At 32.1% G+C, this 25,677-nt stretch overlaps 2 protein-coding genes across 2 annotated transcripts; both read right to left on the reverse strand.

Moving 5' to 3' along the window:
- Nucleotides 1-13,575: 13,575 nt before the first annotated feature.
- LOC145636991 (protein FAR1-RELATED SEQUENCE 5-like) lies at nt 13,576-15,883 on the reverse strand. Its single transcript, XM_081688516.1, has 3 exons — nt 15,435-15,883; nt 14,234-15,279; nt 13,576-14,075 (listed from the first exon to the last, which is right to left on the reverse strand). The coding sequence occupies exons 1-3, from the start codon at nt 15,881-15,883 to the stop codon at nt 13,576-13,578; spliced, it is 1,995 nt and encodes a 664-aa protein (XP_081544642.1).
- Nucleotides 15,884-18,224: 2,341 nt separating this feature from the next.
- LOC145634926 (gibberellin 2-beta-dioxygenase-like) lies at nt 18,225-21,680 on the reverse strand. The gene is made up of 3 exons (XM_081686256.1): nt 20,967-21,680; nt 20,440-20,800; nt 18,225-18,685 (listed from the first exon to the last, which is right to left on the reverse strand). The coding sequence occupies exons 1-3, from the start codon at nt 21,374-21,376 to the stop codon at nt 18,434-18,436; spliced, it is 1,023 nt and encodes a 340-aa protein (XP_081542382.1). The 5' UTR covers nt 21,377-21,680; the 3' UTR covers nt 18,225-18,433.
- Between the last annotated feature and the right edge of the window lie 3,997 nt (nt 21,681-25,677).

Consider the following 25,677-nt stretch of genomic DNA (forward strand, 5'->3'; position numbering starts at 1 on the left):
GCTGCTCTGAGGTTGCTGAAATGGGGTATTGAAGACTTTCATCGCATAATCATCACACTCATTCACCAGTCTGCTATAGCCAGCCGCTAACATCACTATGCCAGGCCATTCATTCTCATGTAAAAACAGATTACAGGCATCGCCAGGAAGCCCACAATAAAGGCACTATACATCTTAAACTTCCCCGATCAACTTTGCAAATCAACCACTCCTATCTTGCTATGAAAGAGTCAGCTGGAGCATCATATAAGTAGGCCTTGAGATCACTATGGCACCAAATGTCCCTTGCTACAATACATTAAAAAACAGAATGTATGATGGTCTCATTTTGCGCCCCACAAACTTGGCACGTAGCATCTGCAGTTATGTGACGCTGCATTAGACAAGCCTTCACAACTAGGTTGCCTTTAACCGCCCCCCAAATAAAATGTTTGAGCTTCGGAGGACCACACAGACCCCAAACTGATCTCTAAATCTCCTCAGACACTACCCCAAATGTTGTATTGTCATTAACATCCCTTGCTAACCAAAAGCAACACTTAACAATGAAGATATCGTTCTTCACTTCACACCAATACAAGCTATCCTTACAATAGTGCTGAGATAAAGGGGTATCAATAATCATAGCAGTCGTAGCACCATTAACCAGCCCCCTTATTTTACTCACATTCCACACAATATTTCCCTCCACCATAAGCTCATTAACACTCATATTTTCATCAACACCATCAGGCTGTTGAACGAATACCTACTTGCCATCCTTCACCAACCATGCATTCTTCCACGCCTTAATATCACGGCCATCCCCAACCCTCCATACAAGACCATCTCGAAGAAGCCCCTTTGCTCTCCAAACACTTCTCCAAGTAAAACTTGGGTCATACCCACACAATGCTTCCATCACGTTTGTATTTTTAAAGTATCGGGACTTGAGAATTTTAAACAGTAGAGTTTTCGAATTTTGTTACAAGCGCCATACTTTTTTCGCGAGAAGTGCTTGGTTAAAACACTTAAGGTCACGAAACCCCATTCCCCCTTTAGCCTTTGGAAGACATAGCTTTTCCCAACTTTGCCAATGCATTTTCCTTTGATAAACCGATGAGCCCCACTAAAATCGGGATAACAAACTATTAATCTCATCAATAAGACCCTTCGGAATTTGAAATATGCTCATCATGTATGTAGGAATAGCTTGTGCTGCCGCTTTAATTAAAACCTCCTTACCCGGCTTAGAAAGAAACTCCTCCTTCCACCCATTCAATTTTTTCCACAGTCTCTCCTTCAAAAACGCAAATATGGCTTTCTTCGATTTATCAATTATCGTCGATGAACCCAAATACTTTTCATGCTTGTCCACCTCTCGAACCCCTAGAGTGTCAACAATAGCTTGTGGTCTGTCCATCGGCACACATTTACTAAAAGCAACATCTGTCTTATCTAACTTGACTTTCATACCAGATGCTCTTTTGTGTGAACTGATAATTTCAGCTATTTTTGAACATTCATGTAGAGTAGCTTTAGCAAATAGTATACTATCATCAGCAAAAAACAAGTGAGACACCTTGGGAAGAAGTTACAAATTCTAGCACCACTCAATCTTTTTTCACTAGCTGCCTTAGACAGTAAACAAGAGAAAGCATCCGCGTAGAGTACAAACAGATATGGAGATATAGGATCACCTTGTGTGAGCCCCCGCGTAGGGGAAACTACCAAAAAAATCTCATTGTTCACCTTAAAGGAAAATGAGACGCAAGAAATACATTCCATCACCCTTCGAATCCAACCTTCATAAAAACCCATTTCCCATCACCATCTTCAATAAACTCCACCCTACCCTATCGTACGCTTTGCTCATATCAAGCTTAAGAGCCACCGTACCATCTCTCCCTTCACCACCTTTCTTCATAGAGTGGAAAATTTCGAAAGCAATAATGGCATTATCAGTAATCGCCCGGCCCGGAACAAAAGCATTTTGATTTATAGAAATAATATCATTTAGAAACGGTTTCAGTTTATTCGCCATATTTTTCGATATTATCTTGTAAATCACATTACAGCAGGTGATTGGCCTAAACTCAGTCATATCTTTCGGATCATTACATTTAGGAATTAACACAATACAGGTCATATTAATTTCCGAAATATCAATAAAACCCCTCCACCAATTTTTAACCAGAGAGACAATATCAAGTCCAATAATATGCCAAAATTTTTGAAAGAAAAGAGCATGCATTCCATCAGTCCTGAAGCCTTATTCGGATGCATTTGAAACAATGCATTTTTTACTTCTTCAGAGCTCAGTTCCTGATCCATGGCCTCATTCATCTCCCCCATAACAAGTCTTTGAATACCCTCCAAATCTGATGGATCCCCCGTCTGAAACAAAAAATTAGACACAATGCCTTTGATCCCCGACTCATCCACACGCATTCCCCAGTCGAATTAAATAAGCCCCCAATTCGGTTCTTTTTCTTTCCCTGACTTGCTTTTCTATGGAAATACGCCGTGTTTTTGTCGCCATCCCTCATTTCATTAGCCCGGGCCCTAGAAAACCAATAAGATTCCTCCATCCTCCTAAGCTCATTAATCTCCCTTGCTAGCTGTTCACATTTATCCAACGTAGTAGCATCAACTGGCGCAACTTGAGCCTCTTGAAGCTCAGTTTCACGTGCCTGTATCTTCTTCTTAACATCCCCAAATGGCTCTTCTGCCCATTTGGACAAATGTTCAGCACAAAATCCGACTATGCGGTTCACACCCTTTCCCTTCACTCCATGCTTTCAAAACCACTTCCAAGCAATAATTACTTGAAAGCCACATTGCTTCAAACCGAAATAACTTCCCCTTGTTTTGTCCCCTCTCATAATGCTCTCCATAACTGAACTATCACATTTAGTCTCCATTAAAAACACTACATTCGGCCTCTCTCTCCAACATAGATCACGGAGAGTTCTTTATGTACTTTGATCTTTTTGTTAAGGAAATAACCTATTATTGTGTTAATATTAGAAATCGTTGTTCTCTCTCTCTCTCTCTATATATATATATATATATATATATATATGTGTGTGTGTGTGTGTGTGTGTGTGTGTGGGAAAATTTGTCAGAAACAACCTTTTAAAGTGACCTTTTTGTTCAAAAAAACCTTTTAAATTTTTTTTGGCCAAGAGAAACCTGTTTTAAAATTTTTTTTGTTCAAGACAGCCAACTCACACTTTCCGGCGTTGACTAAACTTTTTCAGGCGTTGACCACGTGTTTACCCCCATGTGCGTTGCACATGACCCCTAATTCCCTAATTACACCCCCTTTTTCCTAATTTCACACCCTTTTCCCTCCAATTACACATTCTCTCTCTCTCTCTCTCTCTCTTACTCTCTGTATTTTATCTTGCCTATTTCTCTGCTCTATGGTTTCAAATTCTCACCCCATTGTTGGAGTGCAGAAAAATCAAAGCAATAGAAGGCTTTCCAACCAATTTTCGACTATAGGTAAGTGATTAATTTGTGTAACTCAAAGTTTTTCGATTCTTGATTGAAAATTAGGGTTTTTTTTCCCCCTTTTTAAACTTTCTCAATTATGCAACAAATATGGGCCAAGGAGGTGTTATGAGGTGTGGTTGTGGTTTTCCTGTTGCGAAGATGACTTCATGGACCAATTTTTAATTCAAAACTTACTGTTTTTGGGTTTGGTGAGAAATCAATGCAGCTTTAGCTCCTCATTGATGATGTCGCAACAATGGTAGAGAAGATTAATGGCCTCGATGTGCTCAGAGAGAGTAAGAGAGAGAGAGTAGGAGAGAGACTGTGTAATTGGAGGGAAAAGGGTGTGAAATTAGCAAAAGGAGGTGTAATTAGGGAATTAGGGGTCATGTGCCACGCACAAAAGGGTAAACACGTGGTCAACGCCACAAAAAGTTCAGTCAACGCCGGAAAGTGTGAGTTGGATGTCTTGAACAAAAAAAAAAATTAAAACAGGTTTCTCTTAGCCAAAAAAAAATTTTAAAAGGTTTTTTTGAACAAAAAGGTCACTTTAAAGGTTGTTTCTGACAAATTATATATTATATTATATTATATTATATTATATTATATAAGACCAGGTTATAATGAGAACCTATTCTAGAATAGGGACTAGGAACAAATCTGGACCGTCAGATGTAGAAGAAGAGGGGCATGATCTGACAGCCCATATTTGTTCAGACAAATTAATTACAAAATTCAATTCAGGCGCCTTTTCTCTCTCCTCTCTCTCTCTCTCTTTCCGCAATTTTCTCACTCTTTCTGCGATTTTCTCTCTCTCAATCGCCAATTTCAACTGCAAAAACCTTCGAAAACCGCCATAACCGTCAAATAAACTGCCCAACCTTGCTATAAAATTACAATTTCATGTTCTACTGTATACATTTTTCAATTTTGGAACAAAAATTTTCGAAAATTGGCGAAAATTGACGAATATAGGTATTTTATCACAACTTCAAAGGTCATACTATTTTGTTTATTTTTGTTGCTATTTTATACTTATATTTGTGTTTTTTTCTTGATTATGTTAGATTTGAAGTAGCAGAACTTGAATCCGTGGAATTCGAAGTTCAAATTTAGTGTTTTCCGTTCGAGTTCTTCATAATAAGGTATTATCGCAAATTAGTTCATTTTTGTTCAAATTATGATTAATTTACTTATAGTTTCTGTGCGAATTTGTTGTAATTTAGGTTAATATCGACATGCATGTGAAAATTATTCAAAGTTTTAATTATATTTGTGTTTTTTTTTTTTTTTTGCTTGATTATGTAAGAATTGAAGTAGCAGAATTTGAATTGGAGAAATAATTTTAGGCTAAAATCGACATGGATGAGATAATTATTCAAAGTTTTACATAAATTAATATTAGTTTCATAAATTAATATTAGTTTTTTCATAAATTAGGTATAAAATTATAGTAAAGTGTTTTTGAAATAATATTTGAAAAACTTTAGATCTGTTTATCTTTATGAACTTAAGTAATTTTACTTAAACTCATACTAATTTAGAATAACTTTGGTTAATTTATGAGTGATATTTGAGTGCGTTATTGTTGATATAGTACATCTGTTCTACTATTTGAGTGTCAGAAATTCGCTTAAAGTAAATAAAAGATTATTAAAAGTAGATAGAAATTGATTAAAAGTAAATTAAAAGTAGTTGTTTGAGTTTCTATAGTTTTGAGTGCATAATTTTTTAAAAGTAAATAGAAATTTGTTAAAAGTAGATAGAAATTTGTTAAAAGTAGACAGAAATTGCCTAAAAGTAAATTTATTAATTGCTACTGAATTACTATGAAATCTATAGATATTGTAGCTTGTGTATAAATCAATAAGTTAATGTGACTTTTGTATAATGGCTTGTGTATAACATAAAAAAAATGATGATAATCATTGCTCATTTCATTACCCTATACATTATTTTTGGTCATCTCATATTTGTTTTGAATTGTTCACAGATTAAAATGGCTAAAACTACAAAGAAAAAACCTGCAACAAAAACAAATCCAGCAAAGGATATTGCTGCAGCAAAGAAGGCTGTTGCAAGTAAAAAAGTTACTGCAATCAAGAAATCTCTTGCAACCAAGAAATCTCCTGCGGCCAAGGTGACTTCTAAAGCCAAGAAAGTTCCTGCAAATACAAAGCAATCTCCAATTAAAGGTATATAGTATAAAGTAAATGGAGACTATTATAAAGTAAATAGAAACACTTATAAAGTAAATCATTTATCTGTATAAGTCTGTGTTACAAATTTAAAGATGCATACTATTACATAATTGAATATAAAAAGTAAATCCTTAGTGTAGTAACGTAAATAAAAAAGCTTATAGAGTAAATATATATGTTTTAAAAGATTTTTAATATGTCTATACTTATAAACTGATTGTGTTAACTAAATGTAATTGGTGCTAAGCTTCAAAGGATTTCAAAAAAGCAAATATTGATAAAGAGAAGAATTAAGGAACTAGAAGCATCAAAAGGTTCATAAAAGTTTATATAATTAAATTCATTTGTTATGTATTATATTTCACCAAGGTATTAAATCAAGGTATTACATAAAAGTAAATGAAGATTGATATAAAGTAAGTACAAATTGTTATAAAGTAAATAGAAACTCTTCTAAAGTAAATGAAGATTGATATAAAATAAGTACAAATTGTTAAAAACAAGTAAATAGAAACTCTTCTAAAGTAAATAAAAATTGTTTTAAAGTAAACTGTTTAGAGTAAATCATTAAATGTCTATGATGTTTATTGATAACTTTAATAAAGTTAACAAAAATGTTTATAAAGTAAATATAAATGTTTTCAAAGTTGGTTAACATGTTTAAACAAATTATAGGAACAAAGAAAAGGTTAAAATCTGAAGTGAAAGATAGCAATTATGAACTAGAAGAAGATCATAATGAGGATTCTGATGGTTCATCAGAAGAAGACAGAAAAAAGGGAAAAGCTCATTTAAAGAAAAAAATGAAGCTTGAAAATTCTGAGCTTGATGTACATGAAGTTATTGATGTTAATGATGATGATGATGGTAATCTGGAAATCAAGAAAACACACTACAGACCCAATGCAGTTGTTGATTTAATTAACGATTTTAGTGAGCATAAAAAAAAAGATGTCATAAGTATTGGTTTTGGAGGACTTCTTGAACTAAAGTTAAGAAAAATTTCAACAAAGATGCTTCCATGGCTTTGTCACCATTTCAATGAAAGCAGCTGCATGTTCAAGATTGACATGTTGAAAGAATTTTCAGTTAGTTCCTACGATGTTGAAGATATATTCTTGCTTCCACATGTAACTGAGAACAAGGTGAGTTTTCAGTTAAGGAAGCAACCTCTATCAAACTTGCTGATTCAAAAAAAATGGAAGAAAAAGCTAGGAATTCCAGAAGATGATGAGATAATTGTGAATAATTTGGAGAACAAATTAAAGAGTCTAAAGGAAGGAGGGGAGGATTTTAAAAGATTCTTTCTGACGTATGTTTGCAGCACATTCTTGGCCCCTGTTGCAAATAGAGTGATTAATTACAAGATAATCAATTAAGCAGACAATGTAAAAGAAATACATAGCCTAGATTGGTGTGGTTATATGATGAATAACCTGTGGAAATCAGTGGGAGGCTTCAAGAACAACAAAAAAAGGAATCAAGATCGGGAATAAGTGGATGTATCCTTATTCTTCAACTTGTATACTTTCATCATCTAGCATTTAGAGGGCAGCCTGAACCTACAACACTGCCATTGATCCAACATTGGTCAGATGAGAAAGTCAAAGAAAAAATTGCAAAAGAGGCAAAGACATCTTTTGGTCAAGGAGAACTTCAAAAAGATGACTATCCAATTTGTAGAAAAAAAGGAAAGCAAGTATTCTTGGGAGATGTAATTGAGAATCCTTATAGAAATTTTACTAATAAGGAGAAAAGATTGGTGTCATTCAACCTATCAGAAGGTGTGATGACATATAGTGAAATACATGAAGCTGCAAAAGATGTGAGTAATTTTTTTTAGTTACAATGATTTGTTTTATTTACTTTAAAATGAAATGTAGTTACTTTTATCTCATATTTGTTTACTTTTATTATATTGAATTGCTCTGCTCCTAGTGGTAATAATATATAGTAAATGATAAACATAAAGTAAATAATGTTGACTTAAAAGTAAACAAATTAACTTTAAAAGTTAATATTATTTGTGTTAAAAAATAATGTACTAATAAATTGTTGTTATTTATTTTGAAGGAAATTGAAGAAGAACTGCATTTGTTGACTAGAGATTCACAACTCTTTGCAATGATACATGCTAAGCGTATAGCTATCTTAGGAGAAAAGATGAAAAGACAACAAATGAATGTGTCTACATCTAATTCTCAACAGGTTTCTGAAACACAAAGGCTGATGGAAGATCCTAGAGTACAAAGGGCTATGGATGAATTAGTCAGGCTTTCTGATGATCTAAGAAATGTATCTAGTGTGATTCTGTCAACATGGGAGGAGCAACATAAAACTGTCAAAGATCCTAAAACTTTTGAAGAAGATGCAGTTGATCCTAAAACTGTCCATTTGGATGTTGATGATGAAGATTTTGAAATAGAGGATCTGGATGATGGAAAAAAAGAGAACGATGACAAAAAAGAGGAGAATGAAAACAATAGGCAGGAGGAGGAAGAACAGGATGAGGAGGAAGAAGATGAGGAGGAGGAGGAGGAGGAGGAGGAGGAAGAAGACGAGAAAAATAAGGAGGAGGAGGAAGAAAAGGATAAAAAGGAGGAGGAGGAAGAAAAGGATAAAAATAAGGAGCAGGAGGAAGAAGAAAAGGAGGAGGAACAAAAAGAAGATGATGACAAAAATGAAAAAGAGGAGGAAGAAAACCAGGGAGAGAAAGGAGAGAAAGATGCTAAAAACAAGGGTGTTGATAATCAGGAGGTTGATGCTGATAATCAGGGAAAGAAAGATGCTGAAAACAAGGGTGTTGATGCTGATATTAGTAAGGTAGTACACTAGTTACTGAGAGTATCCTAAATCAGCCAACACTTACAAAGGAAGGTAAGTTGTTAACTTTAGTAAATATTAATCAATCAATAGTCAATAATGTATCATTATATTGAAATTATATATGCTATTTTATTACAGTTGTTGCTGAAAAACAACTTCAGGCAGAAACATCCACAATTGAGTTTAAGGACATTCACAATGAGATAGTTTCAAAAGTTAAAATCAATTTATATTGTGGAGAGAAAGATGTTGACATTGATTTTGTTTCTAAGACAATGAAAGAAAACAAATCAAGAATGAATGAAATGCCAGAGCTTTTTCAAGTAGTGGCTGATTACTACTTTGTGAAGTACAACCCATTCAAATAGTAAGTAATATATTATTTAATTTCAAACATATTATATCTACTTTAAGTTATATTTAGTTTACTTTAAATAATATTTTATTTACTATAAATATTTAATGTTGCACGGTGAAGAGATTGGGAAATTTGAAAGTATTCTCATGATAACAAGAGATGACACAACATCCCTAGCTCCAACAGCCCCTGCTCAAATGATAAAATCTAATATAGTTCAATGTTGGTCATTTGTAATGAATGATTCTCGATTGAAAGAAGATCCTTCATGCTTTTTCTTTGGCATTGATCACAGTGTAAGAATTAAAAAAACTGTTAAGCTCAATCATAATTAAATATGTATGATCTCATAAAGTAATATTTTGTATGTTCTCATTAATACACAAAGACCTCTAGAGATGTCTCTCAGGTCACAAGATGCTTCCCAGCCAACAGATAAAAAAACAGAGGTGAAGTCTCCTTCAGTACACTCACAAGAATTGAATCAGGCATGGTATGATTGGATGTGCCTATGTGATGCGAAGGAGAAAATTAAGACAACTCAATTGGTATGTCTTATTATTCATGTTTATTAAACAACATTATATGGAATTATGATTTTGAATTTGTAAACTAATAACTGTAATTTTAATGACAGATCTTTGTTCCAATCTTTATGAGTAACCACTATAGTTGATAGTGGTTAAATTTATGAATCAGGCCATTCAGTACTTGGATAACAGGGAGTATGATGACATGCACAAGCCTTTCTACAGAATTCTTGGATCTAATGTGGTAAGATTTTTTTTGGTTTATAAAAAGTAAATTGTTAAAGTAAATAAAAGTACTATTAAAATAAATGAAAATGTATTAAAAGTATAGATTATAATGACAGTTAAAAAATAAGATAAAATATAAAGTAAAAGATGATCTGATTAAAGTTAATAATATTTTTATTAAAGTAAAAGGATATCTATTAAAGGTACACATTTTATTACCTATAAAAATATAATATAAAATATAAAGTAAAAGATGTTCTAATTAAAGTAAATCATATGTTTATTAAAGTAAATCATATAAATCAAAGATGTTCTAATTTATACTATAAATTTGTTTTACTTATATATTGCTTTACAAATGTTAAAGGTGGAGGAAATGTCAAACTTTCTGAAGAGAATTAATCATGAAAAAGCTGATGAAATTCTTGAATATGAGTTTGATGAAGTTAACTTCAAGTGGAAGACACCAACATATACTCTTGATTATGGTGTTTTTGCAATGATCCATATGATGTGTTTTTCTAGAGAGACTTTTGATTCTAACCTTGATTTAGAAAATAGGAGAAAGGTGTATTGTGCAGAAATATGTGCTGCTCTTGCTTTGGCAGACATAAACACCAAAAGAAAACAACTTCTGAGAAAAATTTCAAGGTTCAGGGTAGTTAGAAAACTAGAGAAGGAGAAAGGGGTAGAAGATATGATTTGTGTTTCTAATTTCTTGAAGAAACACAAGGAAGTAATGGATAACATGAGTTTGCAATGTTACCAAGTGATCGACTACTTAGCAATCAATGATAATGAAAACTTTCCAAACAAAAGGTATGTTTTAGACTTCCTAAAAAACAAATAATCATATTGCATTATATATAATATTGTTTGACATAAGTTTAACTTTAACTCTACATTACAGCGAAGTAGTTGGCTGGTTTATAGATTCAATTGAAATAGTAAGGCAAGATTGTAACGCTTTGCTCAATGAATGGAAAGTTTCAAGTAATGTGGTCACTGCTTGGTCAAACCACCTGAATAACATTGAAATGGAAAAAGATGGGTCTGAAAATTACCTGATCAGATACTTTTTTGGATTTGACTTTATGGTAAGTTTTTCAAATTAACTTTTATAGTTTAGAATTCTGCATCAAATAAATATTAGAAATAATAATTGGATTTTTTCTTTGGAAGGATGCTTTAACAATGTGCTTGAAAGCCCATGGAAAAAAAGGGAGTAACAAGTCTGCAAAAACCATGGATTGATTGGAACACTTCACAATCATTGGACTTGGATGCAGCTCAATGTGTAAGATAGAATTAATATTAAAGTAGAACAATATATGTTTAAAGTAATTAAAAACAGGTTTAAAGTAAATATGTTAAAAACAAATCTATATGTAGGTGTATATACCTCTGATGTTAGAAGATCATTATTTTCTTGCTGTGATAAACTTCAAAGATGAAACAATTGATCATCTAGACAACACTTTGTACGAGACACATGAAGAATATGAGCAAGTACAGAGTTTTATCTTAGAAACGGTAAAGAATCAATGGATTAAAAAATTATCTTTAAATTTATTTTTCAATATCTTTTATTATACTAATATTCATTGCATTTAGGTGATACAAGTACAGAAGTTGTTTAAAAAAAGGAAGCATCCACAGGCAAATGATATGATGACCTACAAGCTGAGAATAATTGAACTTCCATTCCAAAAAGAAAGAGAAGATAATTTCTCAACAAGCTATCTACTGTTGCATATGAAGGTTTATGATGGTGCAAATGGCATAGGATTAGGAACAATAACAGAGGTAAGTTACCATACTTATTTTTGAAGTCGTTGCACTCTAGAACTAATCTATACTTAGAGTATAATTTATTTATAATTTTTTTTTTTACAGGTTTTTGCAAGACTGAATCACCATCATATAAGATTAGTGCTTGACCTACTTCTTAATGAAAGAAATCAAATGAAACAGAAGCTGCTAACAAATGTTGAGGATTGGGAAGAAAAGAAAGAATCAGAACAACTGTAAATGATATCAGTAGACTTGAATATATCATAGATATTTAGAGTACTTGAACTTGTGTAGTATTAATGCAAAACTTTTATTAAGTAGTGGTTGAAGATAAGTTACTGGTGCAGCTTCAAGTTATACAACTTGTATAGCAATTCCGTAGTTCTAGTATAATATTAGACCTTATTTTGGTTAGAATCAATTATAAATGTGAAAATTATGTGATGCTATTTGTAATTAAAACTATGACTTTAGCCACTTAATATAATATTTCCAGTTTGTGTTAAAAAAAGAATACATATTATATATCTAAGTTAAATTACTAGGATTGTTCTTTCTCAAAAATGATGGAAGATATAAAAGTAAATGTAAATAGTGTTAAAGTAAATAACAATGTGTTTAAAGTAAATGAAAAAAGTTTTTTAAAAAAAATCTTTCTGAAATGTGGTGTTCGATTTTAAAGTAGAGAAAAATACTTTTAAAGTAATAAAAAATGAATTAAAAGTAGGGGTGGAGATGGGAAAAAGTATTAAAGTCAAACAAATGTTATTCGATTATAAGTAAATGAAAAAAATGTTAAAGTAAATAATACTATATTTAAAGTAAAAGGAAAAAAGTTTTTAAAAAAACTTTATGAAATAAGGTGTTCAATTTTAAATACAAAAAAATATTGTTAAATTAATAGAAAATGGATATAAAGTAAAGGGAGAAATGAGATATAAAAGTATTCAAGTAATAATAGTTGACCCAACTCGAATGACCCGACGCATGACCCAAAATTCACCCAAAATCATTAACCCAAATAATGACAAAAAACCCAAAATTAACCCAACCCAACCTATAACCGACTCGAAAATGGATTTGACCTAATATTGAAAAAACACCCGAACTCACCTGACCCGAAGTTGACCAACTCGAATTTGACTCGAAGAGTTTGACCCGAAGTGTTTAACCAACCCGAACATGATCCGAAGTATTTGACCTGAAGTGTTTAACCAACTCGAATGTGATCATACAACAAACTGGGGATGGGTCAAGTCTCCTACTTCATTTGCCTCGCTAACATCCGGCCTATGTTGATCGAATTACAACCGACCTTACATCTTATTAGATTTGGTACAAGTTTAGGTGAGTTTAATAACCGGTCAAATTACATTCAAGTAAAGTCAATAATTAATGGTTAGAAAATTAACTCAATCTAGAATTTTAGTCAAATTTGGTTCAAGTCAATAATTTTACGGGTTATAATCAAGTTGAAATCACCAAGTCAATAATATATGGGTTACATTTGGGTTGGCTCATTTACATGTCAATTCATGTTCAAAATCGGTATCAAATTATCTTGTCAACTTGGGTTCCATGAAAAATGTGACAAGTATTTTAGAACAAAAAATGGATATGGTAACAAGTATTCTAGGACAAAGGGAATAATACAAGCAATTATCTTTAATTTTGTAAGTAAGAACATTATATAAATCAAATAATTCATATGATATAAAATATGATAAAAGTAAATGAAATATTTCATAAAGTTAAAGTATAATAGCTAAAAGTAAACAAACTAAACTTAAGTTTTGTAGTACAATTACTTATAGTAAATGTAAAAATATTACAATAATAAAAATAATAAAAAATATTTGTTCATTAAATCTTGATCTTGATCTTCCAAAACATCTTCTAATTTCCAAGTATTAAAATAACTGCACAAAAATAAACATCAGTTATTTGTCACAAATTAAAGTAAATAAATTAGAATGTAAAGTAAATAAATTAAAACTTAAAGTAAATAAAAAAGGTAAAGAGGTAAAATACCAAATAAAAAAAATACCAACTATAATAACACCTGCACAAAATAAAAAGTAAATGAAGTTATTGTTAAAGTAAATAAATAGAAGTTTAAATTAAATAGAACACACTTAAGAGTAAAATACCTGAAAGACTACTTGTTTGGACAGTTTCTACTGTCATGGGAAACACCAGATTGCCCACAAGCTCTACAAGTTCTACCTTTTTTAGATTTTTCTTCAGTAGCTATTTCTTTTGCACTCTTCAACCTCTTTGAACTTCTGGCAGAACCCTTATTAAGACACTGATTTGGAGGCAAGACATTTACATCAACTTCATTTAACCCAACCAAAACCTGAATATCAGCATCTTTTACCTCTTTTGAACTAGGTGCATTTTCAGGATTATTCTTTAATATCATCTGCTCCTCAAATGAAGATAATGTCCTAATAAGCTCAGATAAATCATCCTCAGATTGATCAGTTAAACTCACACAACTGAAAATCTTGGACCATACATCACCGACCAATTGCTTCTTCTTATCATACTTAGAAGCATCATCCAGAGCAACATCTATGACAGAAGCTTTCTTCAGAACATCTTTTCTCCAACGATTCAAGATATAAGCATCAGGAATTTCTCGTATACACTTGCCTTTCATAACAAACAAAATGTGTCTACATAAAACACCTTGACTCTCAAACATTCTATAAGTACAACTTGACTCATATGTTGCCAAGTCAAAATTTACATCAAAATTTTTCCTTTTCTCATGATCAACAATAATAGAAAACTCCACACCATCTCCATACAGAGAACTACAACTTTCAACACCACATGAAAACAGGCTCCCTGACATTCTTCTTGAAAATCATAAAATATGGAACGAGTATAAACAACAGCAGCATGCTTTTCCAAGTGTAAATTAGTAACCAATTGAGGCTCAAGTTTATTAAGCCTGTACAACTCATCCTGTTCATGCCTTTGAGCATCAAGAGCAGTTTCATAACGGACAAAGAATTCAACACAGGTCATATGAGGGTTTGTAAAATTACAAAAGAAATTGTTTTCACCTTCAGACCTAGATGTAGAACGCAGTAACCCACCCATAAATAGGCCCCTAAAATATGCAGGAATCCAAAGATGTTTAATCTTGAACATGTATGCTAACCACTCATGATCAACAAGGTTAAACTCCTCCATAACACTATTCCAACCATCAATAAATACATGAGGATCAATCTCTCTATCCCAAACTACTGCACTTAGCTTTTTCAGGAAATCAGTTTCATTACAAAAAGCAGTTCCAACCTTTTTAGGTACCTTCCTCATTATGTGACACATACATAGACTATGTTTAGTCTTGGTAAAAACCTTTTCTATGGCAATACCCATTGCAGGATCTTGATCAGTGATAATACAAGAGGGTTCTCTTCCCATACACTTCAAAAAAGTTTCAAATAGCCACACAAAAGAATCTATGTCTTCTTTAGATAATAGAGCAGCACAAAATGTAACACATCTCTTGTGATTATCAACACTAGTAAAAGGACAGAAAACCAATGAATATTTATTTGTATCATAGGTAGAATCAAAAGATAAAGAGTCCCCAAATAATTGATAATCTCTTCTACTAATAGCACCAGCCCAAAAGACACGGGTCAAATGCCTACTTTCATCAACACAGTAATCAAAATAATAACTCCCTTTACTGGTTTTCACTTTTTGTTCAAGGTTCTGAACAAACATTGCACCATCAGCATGAGAGATATAAACTTTCAAGTCCCTAGAAAAATTTTTGAAATCATTTTTACTGCCCCTGACATTTTGAAACCCACCACAAAGTTCTTTCATGATCCTATAAGACATAACAACCCTATATTTAACTTTGAGTTGTCAAAAATAAACTTCTTATGAGCAAAATTTAAACCAACTTCATGTTTAGTAACCTGCCTAGTAATAGGTGTAGAAAAAGGATGAGAATGATATTCATATAAACAATACACCATATACTTCCTACCAGTACAAAACCTAAATTTTATCTTAGCAGGACAACCAACTCTCTTCACAGTCTTTCTCTTTAAACAAGCACCTTCAACTTCTTTACCAGGTTTCTTGTTATTTGTCACATACCCTTCTTTGCTACATAATAAATATTTAATTATAGTAACTCCTTTACCAGTAGGATCATTCTTATTCTTTTGTGATTTAGTAGTACTAGAACGGACTTTAAATTCATACTCATTAGCATATTTGTAATAAAAGGCAATACCATCTTGAAGGGTACCAAATATCATTCCAACAAAAGGTTTGTTTTCAGAAGAACATGGCATATACTCTTTATCACCTCCAGAATTATAATATATTTTAGGAAGCAAAGGCTGACTGGGTGTTTTAAAAATTCTTACATTGTTATCTTCAGTAGTGACAGAAGAAGAACAATGTTCTATGCTTTCAGACATGTTCCTGAAAAGTAAATGAATAGAAGGAAAAAGTAAATAAACTATAACTAAAAGTAAACAATATTTTTAAAAAAATATGCTCTACGCTTTCAGACATGTTCCTGAAAAGTAAATGAATAGAAGGAGAAAGTAAATAAACAGTAAATAAACTATAACTAAAAGTAAATAATATTTTTAAAAAATATACTAATAAAAACTATTAGAGATATACTAAAAAGTAGATGACTCAAAGCATAAAGTAAATAAAAAAAAAAAAAACTTGAAGAAACTAGAAAGCATGAAGTTATGAGAATTAAGTAAAACTAATAATGGAAAGTTAATGACTGAATGCAAAAAGTAAATTTAAAACAACAATAAATTATACTACTAGATTAATAACAGCAAGCAATATAGCAACTATATGCAGAAAACAACTACATTGAATCCGTAAGTGTAAAACCATAAAATAGGAATTAAAAACCAATATCGTAAAAATAAAACCCAAAATCAAACAATAAATTGTATAGAATAATTCAAATAACAATTAATAAGCAAAAATTAAGAAAAATTACAATAAAAACCCTAAATAAAAAAAACTCAGCTCAAAATAAACAATGAAATCAAAATAAACAAACAAAATACAAATACAATTAGAAAATTACCTCAATGAATGAAAAAAACTGAAGAATACGATGTAATAAAAGATCAAAATCGAAAAATCTGGGCAAAAAAATTCGCAAAGACGAAGAACTCAAATCCACGACGGCGGAGAAATCGATGTTAGAGAGAGAAAATGAGGACGCGTAAAGAGAGAAAATGAATGGAAGAGAGAGAGAAAGAAAGGAGGTCATTCATTTTGGCAAAAATACCAAAATGCCATTAGTGAAATGAAAAACGCGGGTAGGATATCAGCCATTGGATCAAAAACGATCAACGCACCAGATTAGTTCCTAATTCCTATATATATATATATATAAAACTAACTTTGACGGGTATAAATATTTTTAATATCATACCAATCAATAATAACAAAGAATACTAGTCTCGTACGTAATTATAGGCAGACTCAATCAAGTCGATACAGTACATAACATTTATACAACTAACAATTATCTTATCAAATCCGACTCCATCAAAGTGTGACCCTTCTATGAACACTGGTTGTAGGCCAAAATTAAAAGATCCATGATGGTACTGTACTTGCCTCACAGTCGACAAAGTGTAGTAGTAGGGGCCAAATTCTGATCTCTAACCCTCAAAAAATTGCCCATATAAATTGATATTTCAAGAAATGTATGGTACGTGCCAACTTCTTTATCGTTAGAACCACAAGAGGTTGATAAATTTTTAATACTTATACAGCCTTTTCTCCCGACAACTTACCAATACGTACCACATGATAATCTGATCAACTGATGATATAACCTTATTGGATTAAGGCTAGGGAAGTTAGTCGTAGTTACATTGGAAACCACAAAAAAAAAATGCACAAAAAAATTGGGGGTACAAAACAAAATACGCGCCTAATTTGATTACATTGCTTGAGTCAATTCCTTTTATTGAACCTATCCTTTTCCTTCACCTTTTTGACATCATGGCATGAATCACAAATATCCTTGATTGTGTACTACTGCACATGTTTTCTTCCTTCAATTCATACTCCTTTCATTTTCGAAAGTTCGACTAGTAAAGTTTTGAAAGTTTGAATCACACTATTAACATATATTCACTTTTTTTTATTTTTACACGATTTTCTTACCTTTTATTCTAACAAGGAAGGTTTTACTCCCTTGATAAGATTCTCACATTAAATCTTCGAGATTAAAGGTTTAGGGTTTGCATCTTGCTAAGCTAAGTGAGGCTGTTTGAGGATGGAGATTCCCTTGCCCTCCTCTTTATTCCTAACTGCCCAATTATCTGGCTCATAGCTATTGGATCAATGAACTATAACTCTATAAGGTCAATTATTTTGATTTTTAAAGGAAATGGATTACATGTCTTTGTCAATTCAATATAGGTAGGGATGCACGATGGAAGAGTATATTGAAACTTCATTTTCTGTATTTTAAATATTATAGGTGTAATAACTAAAATAGCAAAATGGATGATAAGAAAGGAAAAAGATGTTAACACATTATATCTCCATATAATAGCTCGATAAATGAGTTAATTTTTGTTAAGATATTTAGGATCAAAGAGCGATCTTGAGTTTTTCTTTCCTCCAATAAAAGCAAGGCCTATTGTTTCTTTTTATTTTTAACTTATTTTATTTTAAACAAGATAATATAAATTCAACCAAGTTCAAACGCAATAATATACTATTTGATTATATAATATAACTTTAAACAAAATTAGATGAACCAAACACCTTAATGTTATATACTTAAACACATATTTCGTACTAGACAAGTTCAAGAGTAGACAATAATTACTCAAGAAATTGATTGTTAATTTGATATTTTCCTATGTATTAGTAACTTACCATGACTATCGTTGCGAGTTGTATCTTACAAAATCTTAACCACCATAATTAACTATAATTAACTCTAATACATACGTATGACATTATTACTAAATAATTCTTCTCTTTACAAAGCGTAAAAGCCTATTATCACTCAACCTAGATTTGTAAGCTGATTTTTTGTATTCACACCATGTGAACTCTTCGTACAAGCTTTCTTCCCCTTGTTGCATAATACAAGGTAAAGGTGCTATCTTTTGACGTAAAGGTGGGCCCCCAAAGAAGATCATTGATAATCTTGATTTCTTGTTGTCAGCCAAAACCCTGTGTTTCACACTCTTAAACCTTCCATTAGTCATCACCTACAACCAACAAAACAATAACTTAGATATTTCACACGGGATAAACACTTATTTTCTTAAAATGAGATAAGGTCGGAAAAAACTTAAGGAAAAAAAAAAAAAGGACATTCCATCCTTTTGACATCGACCATATAGTATTAGTCATGGAATGTTTAAATGTTATTCGGACTTTTTCCGTACTATCGATATCTAGTTTGACAAAAACTTTGACTCAAACCAATAATACTTGGCTCCTATGTAAATTATATTTGATAATTGATATTAAAAGACTAATTTGGATGTAGATTGAGATATTTTACAATACAAATCAACTCTAAAATTAATACTATGTAATTAAAATTGATATTCTTATGAATCTATGAATAAAAACGTCTGATCTCAAACTCAAATCGTACTAATTAATTGTGACATCTACAAAAACCACAACATCTAAGTCAACAAAGGAATTATGGTGCGGATAAATGTCACCTTTCATATATGTAAACAATTGCACAAACTTTTTTCGCAATGAACACATGATTTGTGAACCTTACCATGACGCTAGCTAGTACACCAATATTATATTGGTACCTTCCCAAACAAGTACACAAATGGATAGGATCATAGAATTTCAAACTAACTTTTTCACTTTTAATGGAACTTGTCCAAATCCATACTAGATTTTACCACTGGTCAAAAAATGTAGTATGAATACTATTATTTTATCTCATCATGTGATCGTTTTGTGTAAATATAATAAAATTATGTCATTATTAAATTATGAATTTGACCCCTCAATTTTGACAAATTTTTAGCCGTCAAAACTATTTAGAATATTTCATTATTGAATTATGAATTTGAACACTCAATTTCGACAAATCAGCCGATAAATGTATAGTTTGAACACATTAATTTTGTTCTTCACATCTCCACCAAAGAAATATGACCGTACAAATTTAAGCCACAATCAATTTTAACGAGTACAAATATTAATAAGTTAGCCCACTAAAACACTGCCCAAATCTACTTATATGTCTCTAAGGGCAAATTTAGAGTTGCTTTTAGGTTGTGTAGAGAGGAAAAGTAAATAAGAATACTTAAATTAAATTAATCGTCAAAAAAACAAAAAAATTATATAAAATATTTTGCGTGTTTATAAAGTAACTTTTAATAACTTAGTAGGTTGCATGTTCTAATGTCGTAAAACACTAGCTTTTTTCCCTCTTTTTTTTTCTTTTTACTTTTATACCATTTTAAAGTTGAGATGATGCGACACAACTAATAACCTTTAACTAATTTTTATGTTTTTTATTTTAATTTTTGATATTTTGTATTTTCTATAGTCAATTTCTTAATCACACATTCACAAGTTCAGGTTGCAAAAGGATTGCACAATTTACATGACAAAGGGAATATAGCACAAGAGGTCTTTGAAAGATACACCCAAAACAAAGAGAATTTGAACTAGCTAGAAACTTAATGTATCTCCATCCTATAATGATTGTTCTAATCATAATTTTTGACTGCCTACCATATTAATTAGACCTCACTATCAAACATCCAACATCCCATGATCACTATTCCACCTTAAATGTTTTGCCATTTTAATCCATTTGTCTTATGAAACCTTCAATTTCATTTATCAAACAAAACTCTAACATAACACTATAATATAAGGTACAACTAGATTAGTACACTGATTGTGGCGTGATTCTGTCGTGAATTCCCGAATATAAAACAAAGAATAGGCGAAGCAGATAAGAAGGTTGGTTTACCTGCAAAGAGTCACCAACAAGTATGAAAAAGGAATTATCATCAGGTGGAACAGAGACCCAACTTCCATCATTTACAGAGATTTGGAGGCCTCCAATGTTATTTGATCGAAGAACAGAGATGATCTGTGGGTCTGTGTGTTCGCCAAATCCTACCAAATTTCTACCACTACTAATGGCTTCAAATGCCTCAGGCTTTGGTGGGTAATGGTTCAGCCTGAAATACGAGTCGCTTTCGTCGTCTTTTATTAACTTACTCATAGCATTCCTGTCTTCTCCTTTTAGCTTCAATCCTTCCGCCATTGTTTCCAATACTTGAACTGCCATTTTCTTCACTTTTGCTATGTAGTTCACTAAAGCACACCTGAACATACGTGTCATTACAAGATTGGTCTTAGTAGTCATTTTATGGTATATAACTCTGCTTCATATTATTTGAAACGATTTGACACATAAAGGTAGTATTTACATATATATTTAGATTGTGATTGAGCAAAAACAGAGGAAAACAGAGTAGAGCGAGGTGAAACCTGAAAACATCAGGATTATCAGGAGAAATGGACAGACAAATTTGGGCAATAAACTCAGGAGAAGCCGAAAGTAGAAGATACTCAAGCCAACCAACGTCGCCATTACGACCAATTTTCTTGTTACCATACCCAAAAGGGTTAGGACTTCCAGCACTTTCCTTGAGAGCCTGAGGCAAACTAAAGAAACTACGAGCTTCGTCTTCCAGCTGTGTCATCATATGAGTAGGAACGCCATGGTTAACAACCTTAAAAAAGCCGAGTTCGGTACACGCCTTAACGATCATTGATTTAGCATTTGGAGAATTTAAGTCTATAGTTGGGATTACAATAGGAAAAAGGGTGTTATTTGTGTTAATTGGTTTGCATGTTTTGATGAATTGGTCTAATGCAAGATGAGATGAAACCACCATTGTTATAAAAAAAAAAGGAGAAAAATGGATGAACGTTGATTGATGGAGAAATAAGATGACTAGTTTGAAGAAAATGGTGTTACTTTTATATTGACAAATGAGAGAAGAGTTGGAGGAGAGAGAAAGAGGAAGGGGTGAGGGGGGAAGGGGGGAGGAGAGTTAGAAAGGATGACATGAAGACATCTGTCAATTACAAAGTGCAAATATATGGGTTGAGGACCGAAGGAGTAGAAGGTAGGGAGGGATGGGAGGGTGGGAACTTTGGCTAAGACAAGGATTTGTTGTTGTTGTTGTTGTTGTTGTTGTTACCAATTAGAATGTGCTATTTTATTTATTGTTTTTAAAAAAATTCTTTTTAGATTCTTTTTTAGATGGACTTTTTTTTTTTTTTTTTTTTTTTTTTTTTTTCTATATATAATAGTGAAGTTAGTTCAAGTTTTTATTTGGTTTCATATTCGTAATTTGAAGTGTGTAGGGAATGCATATTTAATGGCTAAATTGTCTTATTAGTTTTGGGTTAGGATCATTATTATGCTGTTTATACTCAACTTCAAGGGGTTATTTTTTTTTTTTTTTTTTTATTTTTTTATTTTTCCTTTATTGTTTTTGTATTTCAAATTTCGGGATTATGTTTATATGTAGTAGTATATATATGAGTTTTTAAATTTTTATCACCAAAACAATCCACAAAGGCACGATCATGTAGATAAACTATTTCGTATAATTTATTATACACGAGCTCTTAGTTTTAACCAATAAGACAACACATTATTAATCGGTCTTTTTTTTTTTTTTTTTTTTTTGATGATTGAACTATTCCCCACTTTGATAATATACAATAGTAGTCCACATATCATCAATATACACGTGTCATCTCTTGATGTGTCCTTTGTTTTAGGGTTTTTTTTAATTTATTTTTATTTTAATTAAGTAGATTTCTAATGAGGTTAAAAAGAATCAATTAAAATGTAAATAGCCTTAATAGTAGTTATGATTTCAAAAAAAAAAAAAAAAAAGCCTTAATAGAAGCAAAATAATTGCAACAAGAATTTATGTAGCAAATCAATTATAGGAAGAGTGATTATTTCAACATATATTCTCTAATTTCTATAATGGATTTAGCCTAAAATACTCATGGTCATCTCTCAAATAATATATTTCTTAATTTACAAAAAAATTTAATTGACAAGAATTAAATGCGAATATTTACCCAAATAAAGGTCTCTCAAATAATTGTGTTCCATTCAATTTTAATTTTACTCTAATATTTTTATCAAACAAAATAGTATGTATATGTTCAACAATTTCTATGTAAAAATTCTCTTTTAAGGGTAACTTTGACAACTTAAAACAACGGAATATTGTTTTATTTAATACTATGCAATATTTTTTTTTTTATCAATAACTAGGTTAAATCCCGTGCAATGCACGATTGTTAAATATTTTTACAATTTTATTATAAATTTTTTAATATAATGACTTGAGTATTAAAAAATATACAGAGTATATTAAAAATAAAAGCATGCAAGAGAAAATATTTAAAAAACATGTAATAGTTATAAACTTATAATGGATAGTTTAATCTTTTAGGAAAAGATTTATATTTTATATAAAACAAATTATGTCACAATTTAGATATAATTTTTTTCCTTAAGTAATAATAATTTTTTTAGAAGGTACTTTTGGCGGGAAATTTTTTAATAATACATTGACAAGTGTGTCTTAAAATTCGCTTTTAGTAGTATGTAATTGATTAATACTCCATATTATTAGTTGAGCATGTAATACTCCTCCCTCTTTTTCTTATGATATAATTTTCTTTTTCTATATATTGTAATTAGTAAATTTTCATTAATTTTGCAATTAGCTCAGGTATAATTTTTTTTTTTTTTTGTAATTAAATGTAGCATTAAACTAATGATAAATAGTGAAAATAACCGTGCATGGTACGGGACCTAACCTAGTTTGCCTCATCCACCAATATTAATCCCTACTTTGTCATGATTAATCCCAACTTTGCCATGATTAATATATAGGAGAAATTGCCATGATTAATCCCAACTTTGCCTTATCCACCAATATTAATCCCTATTTTGGATTATTTTTTATTAATCCAAACTTTATACCCCGTTAGCCAATAACACTCCCAACCGGTCATGTAACCTTATATTACAGGTTACAAGACACCTGTCAGCATATGATTGTTTTTTAAAAAATAAAATTAAAAAAATAAATATTAGTCTTTTTTTTTTTTTTAAAAAAAAAAAAAACACCTTCTCTTTCCTCCCCTCCCCTGTCCCTCTCTGGTTCCCCACCACGACAACTAGCCACCAGCCAGCAGTCCACTACATCGGCACCACTCCCTCCATTTCCCATACCTTTGTATCGCCCGGCTCGCCGCCTCCCTGTCCACCTCCCCGTTTCCCCTTCCCCAAAAAACTCCCAACTCACACCAATGACCCACCACCTCCATCCTTGTCACCACTCACCACAAACCCGCCACCAACGGCACAACTTCCCTCACTACTATAGCAACATCTCGAACGCATACCACCTTGCATTTTGCGCACTCAACAAAGACGGACTACAAACTCTGCCAACAACAGTAGAAAATCAGCCACCGCACTACAACAACCACCAACTCGCAACAACCTACAACCGCTGGACACGCAGCAGCCAACAACTCAGCCACCGCAACACACCGAATCACTAGTTTTGCTCACCAACACCACCAATAAGAAGTAGTGGTAGTTTAAATTTTATTCTCTAATTAAAAACCAAAACTGCGCTTACGGAGTGTGGTAGGCAACGTCTACACCAAGGGAAGGGAAGGGGGTCTGGGCATTTTGGCCGACGCTAGGGGAAGGGGGTTGGGCTGACAGGGGGTTGTCCATGGGTGGCTAGGGGCTGACGGGTTTGTTGGCTAGGTTGGAGGTTTTTTGTAATTTTTTTTTACTAATCACATACTGACACGTGTATATTACATTTTTAAAAAATTACCTCCCTAATCGGTCACTAGTCACTTGAGAGTGTGATTAGCAGATGGGATATAAAGCTCAGATTAATAAAAAAATTCAAAATATGGATTAATACTAGCGGATGAGGCAATGTTGGAATTAATCATGACAATTTTTCCTATATATATAGAGAAGGTATTGCGTCAGTCCGGACTGATAATATGTTTCGTCACTCCAGCGGATTTTTTACATCCTATATTGATTAAATGATATCCTTTATTAGCTGGATGACATCCTCTGCTGGCTGGATGATATCTTTTATTGGCTGGATGATATCCTCTATTAGCGGGATGATATCATGGCTGGATAATATCATATAGCCAATAGAAGATATCATCCACCCATGATATCATATAGCCAACAAGATGATATCATATTTCTTAGCCAATAGAGGATATCATTCAGCCATAATATCATATAACCAATAGAGAATATCATTTAGCTAGGGTAATTCATCTAGCCAGTAGATGATATGTATAAATAATTGGATGATATCACTAGTAGAAAAAATTAAAAAGGCACCCCCTAATTGCCACCGGTTCACTCCAAACCGGTGGCAAAAATGGGCTAAAAATGCGCGGCTTAATGAACCATGACATATGGCACCGGTTCATTTCAAACCGGTGGCCTTACCGGTTTGAAACGGTGCCTTTGTGAGCTACCACCGGTGCCTTTGTGAACCGGTGGCTTTAAGTATTTAAAAAAAAACGGCTCATTACAAAACCCCAACCCTAACATCTCCTCTCCTCCTCTCAGTCGTTTCTCTCTTTCTCTCTCCTCTCCTCCTCTTTCCTTTTTTTTTTTTTATTTTTTATTTTCTGGGTTTTTGATACCGATCAAACCCTCGTTCTCGATCTCCTTCTCCTCCTTCTATTTCTCGATCTCCTTCTCCCTCATCTACTTCTCCTTTCCTTTACCACGAAGACCACCACTTTCACATGCAACATCGACTTCCACCACCACCAAGACCACCACGAATACATGCATGAGCAAGGTTAGGGTTTAATCCAAAATTATTGAGGTTTAATCGATTCTAATCGTTTTTTTTTTTCTGGGTTTTTGTTTTTTTAATCGATTTTAATCGTTTTTTTTAATAGATCTTTTAATCAATTTTTTTTTATGTTAATCAATTTTAATTCGTTTTATTTTCTGGATTTTTTTAATTTTATTCAATTTTTTTTATTTTAATCGATTTTATTTCGTTTTTGTTTTTTATTTTCCGGGTTTTTGTTTTAATCGATTTTTTAATCGATTTTTTTTAATCGATTTTAATTTGTTTTTTTA

The sequence above is a fragment of the Chenopodium album genome, chromosome 6 (assembly GCF_948465745.1).
Source record: "Chenopodium album chromosome 6, dcCheAlbu1.1, whole genome shotgun sequence".
NCBI lineage: Eukaryota > Viridiplantae > Streptophyta > Magnoliopsida > Caryophyllales > Amaranthaceae > Chenopodium > Chenopodium album.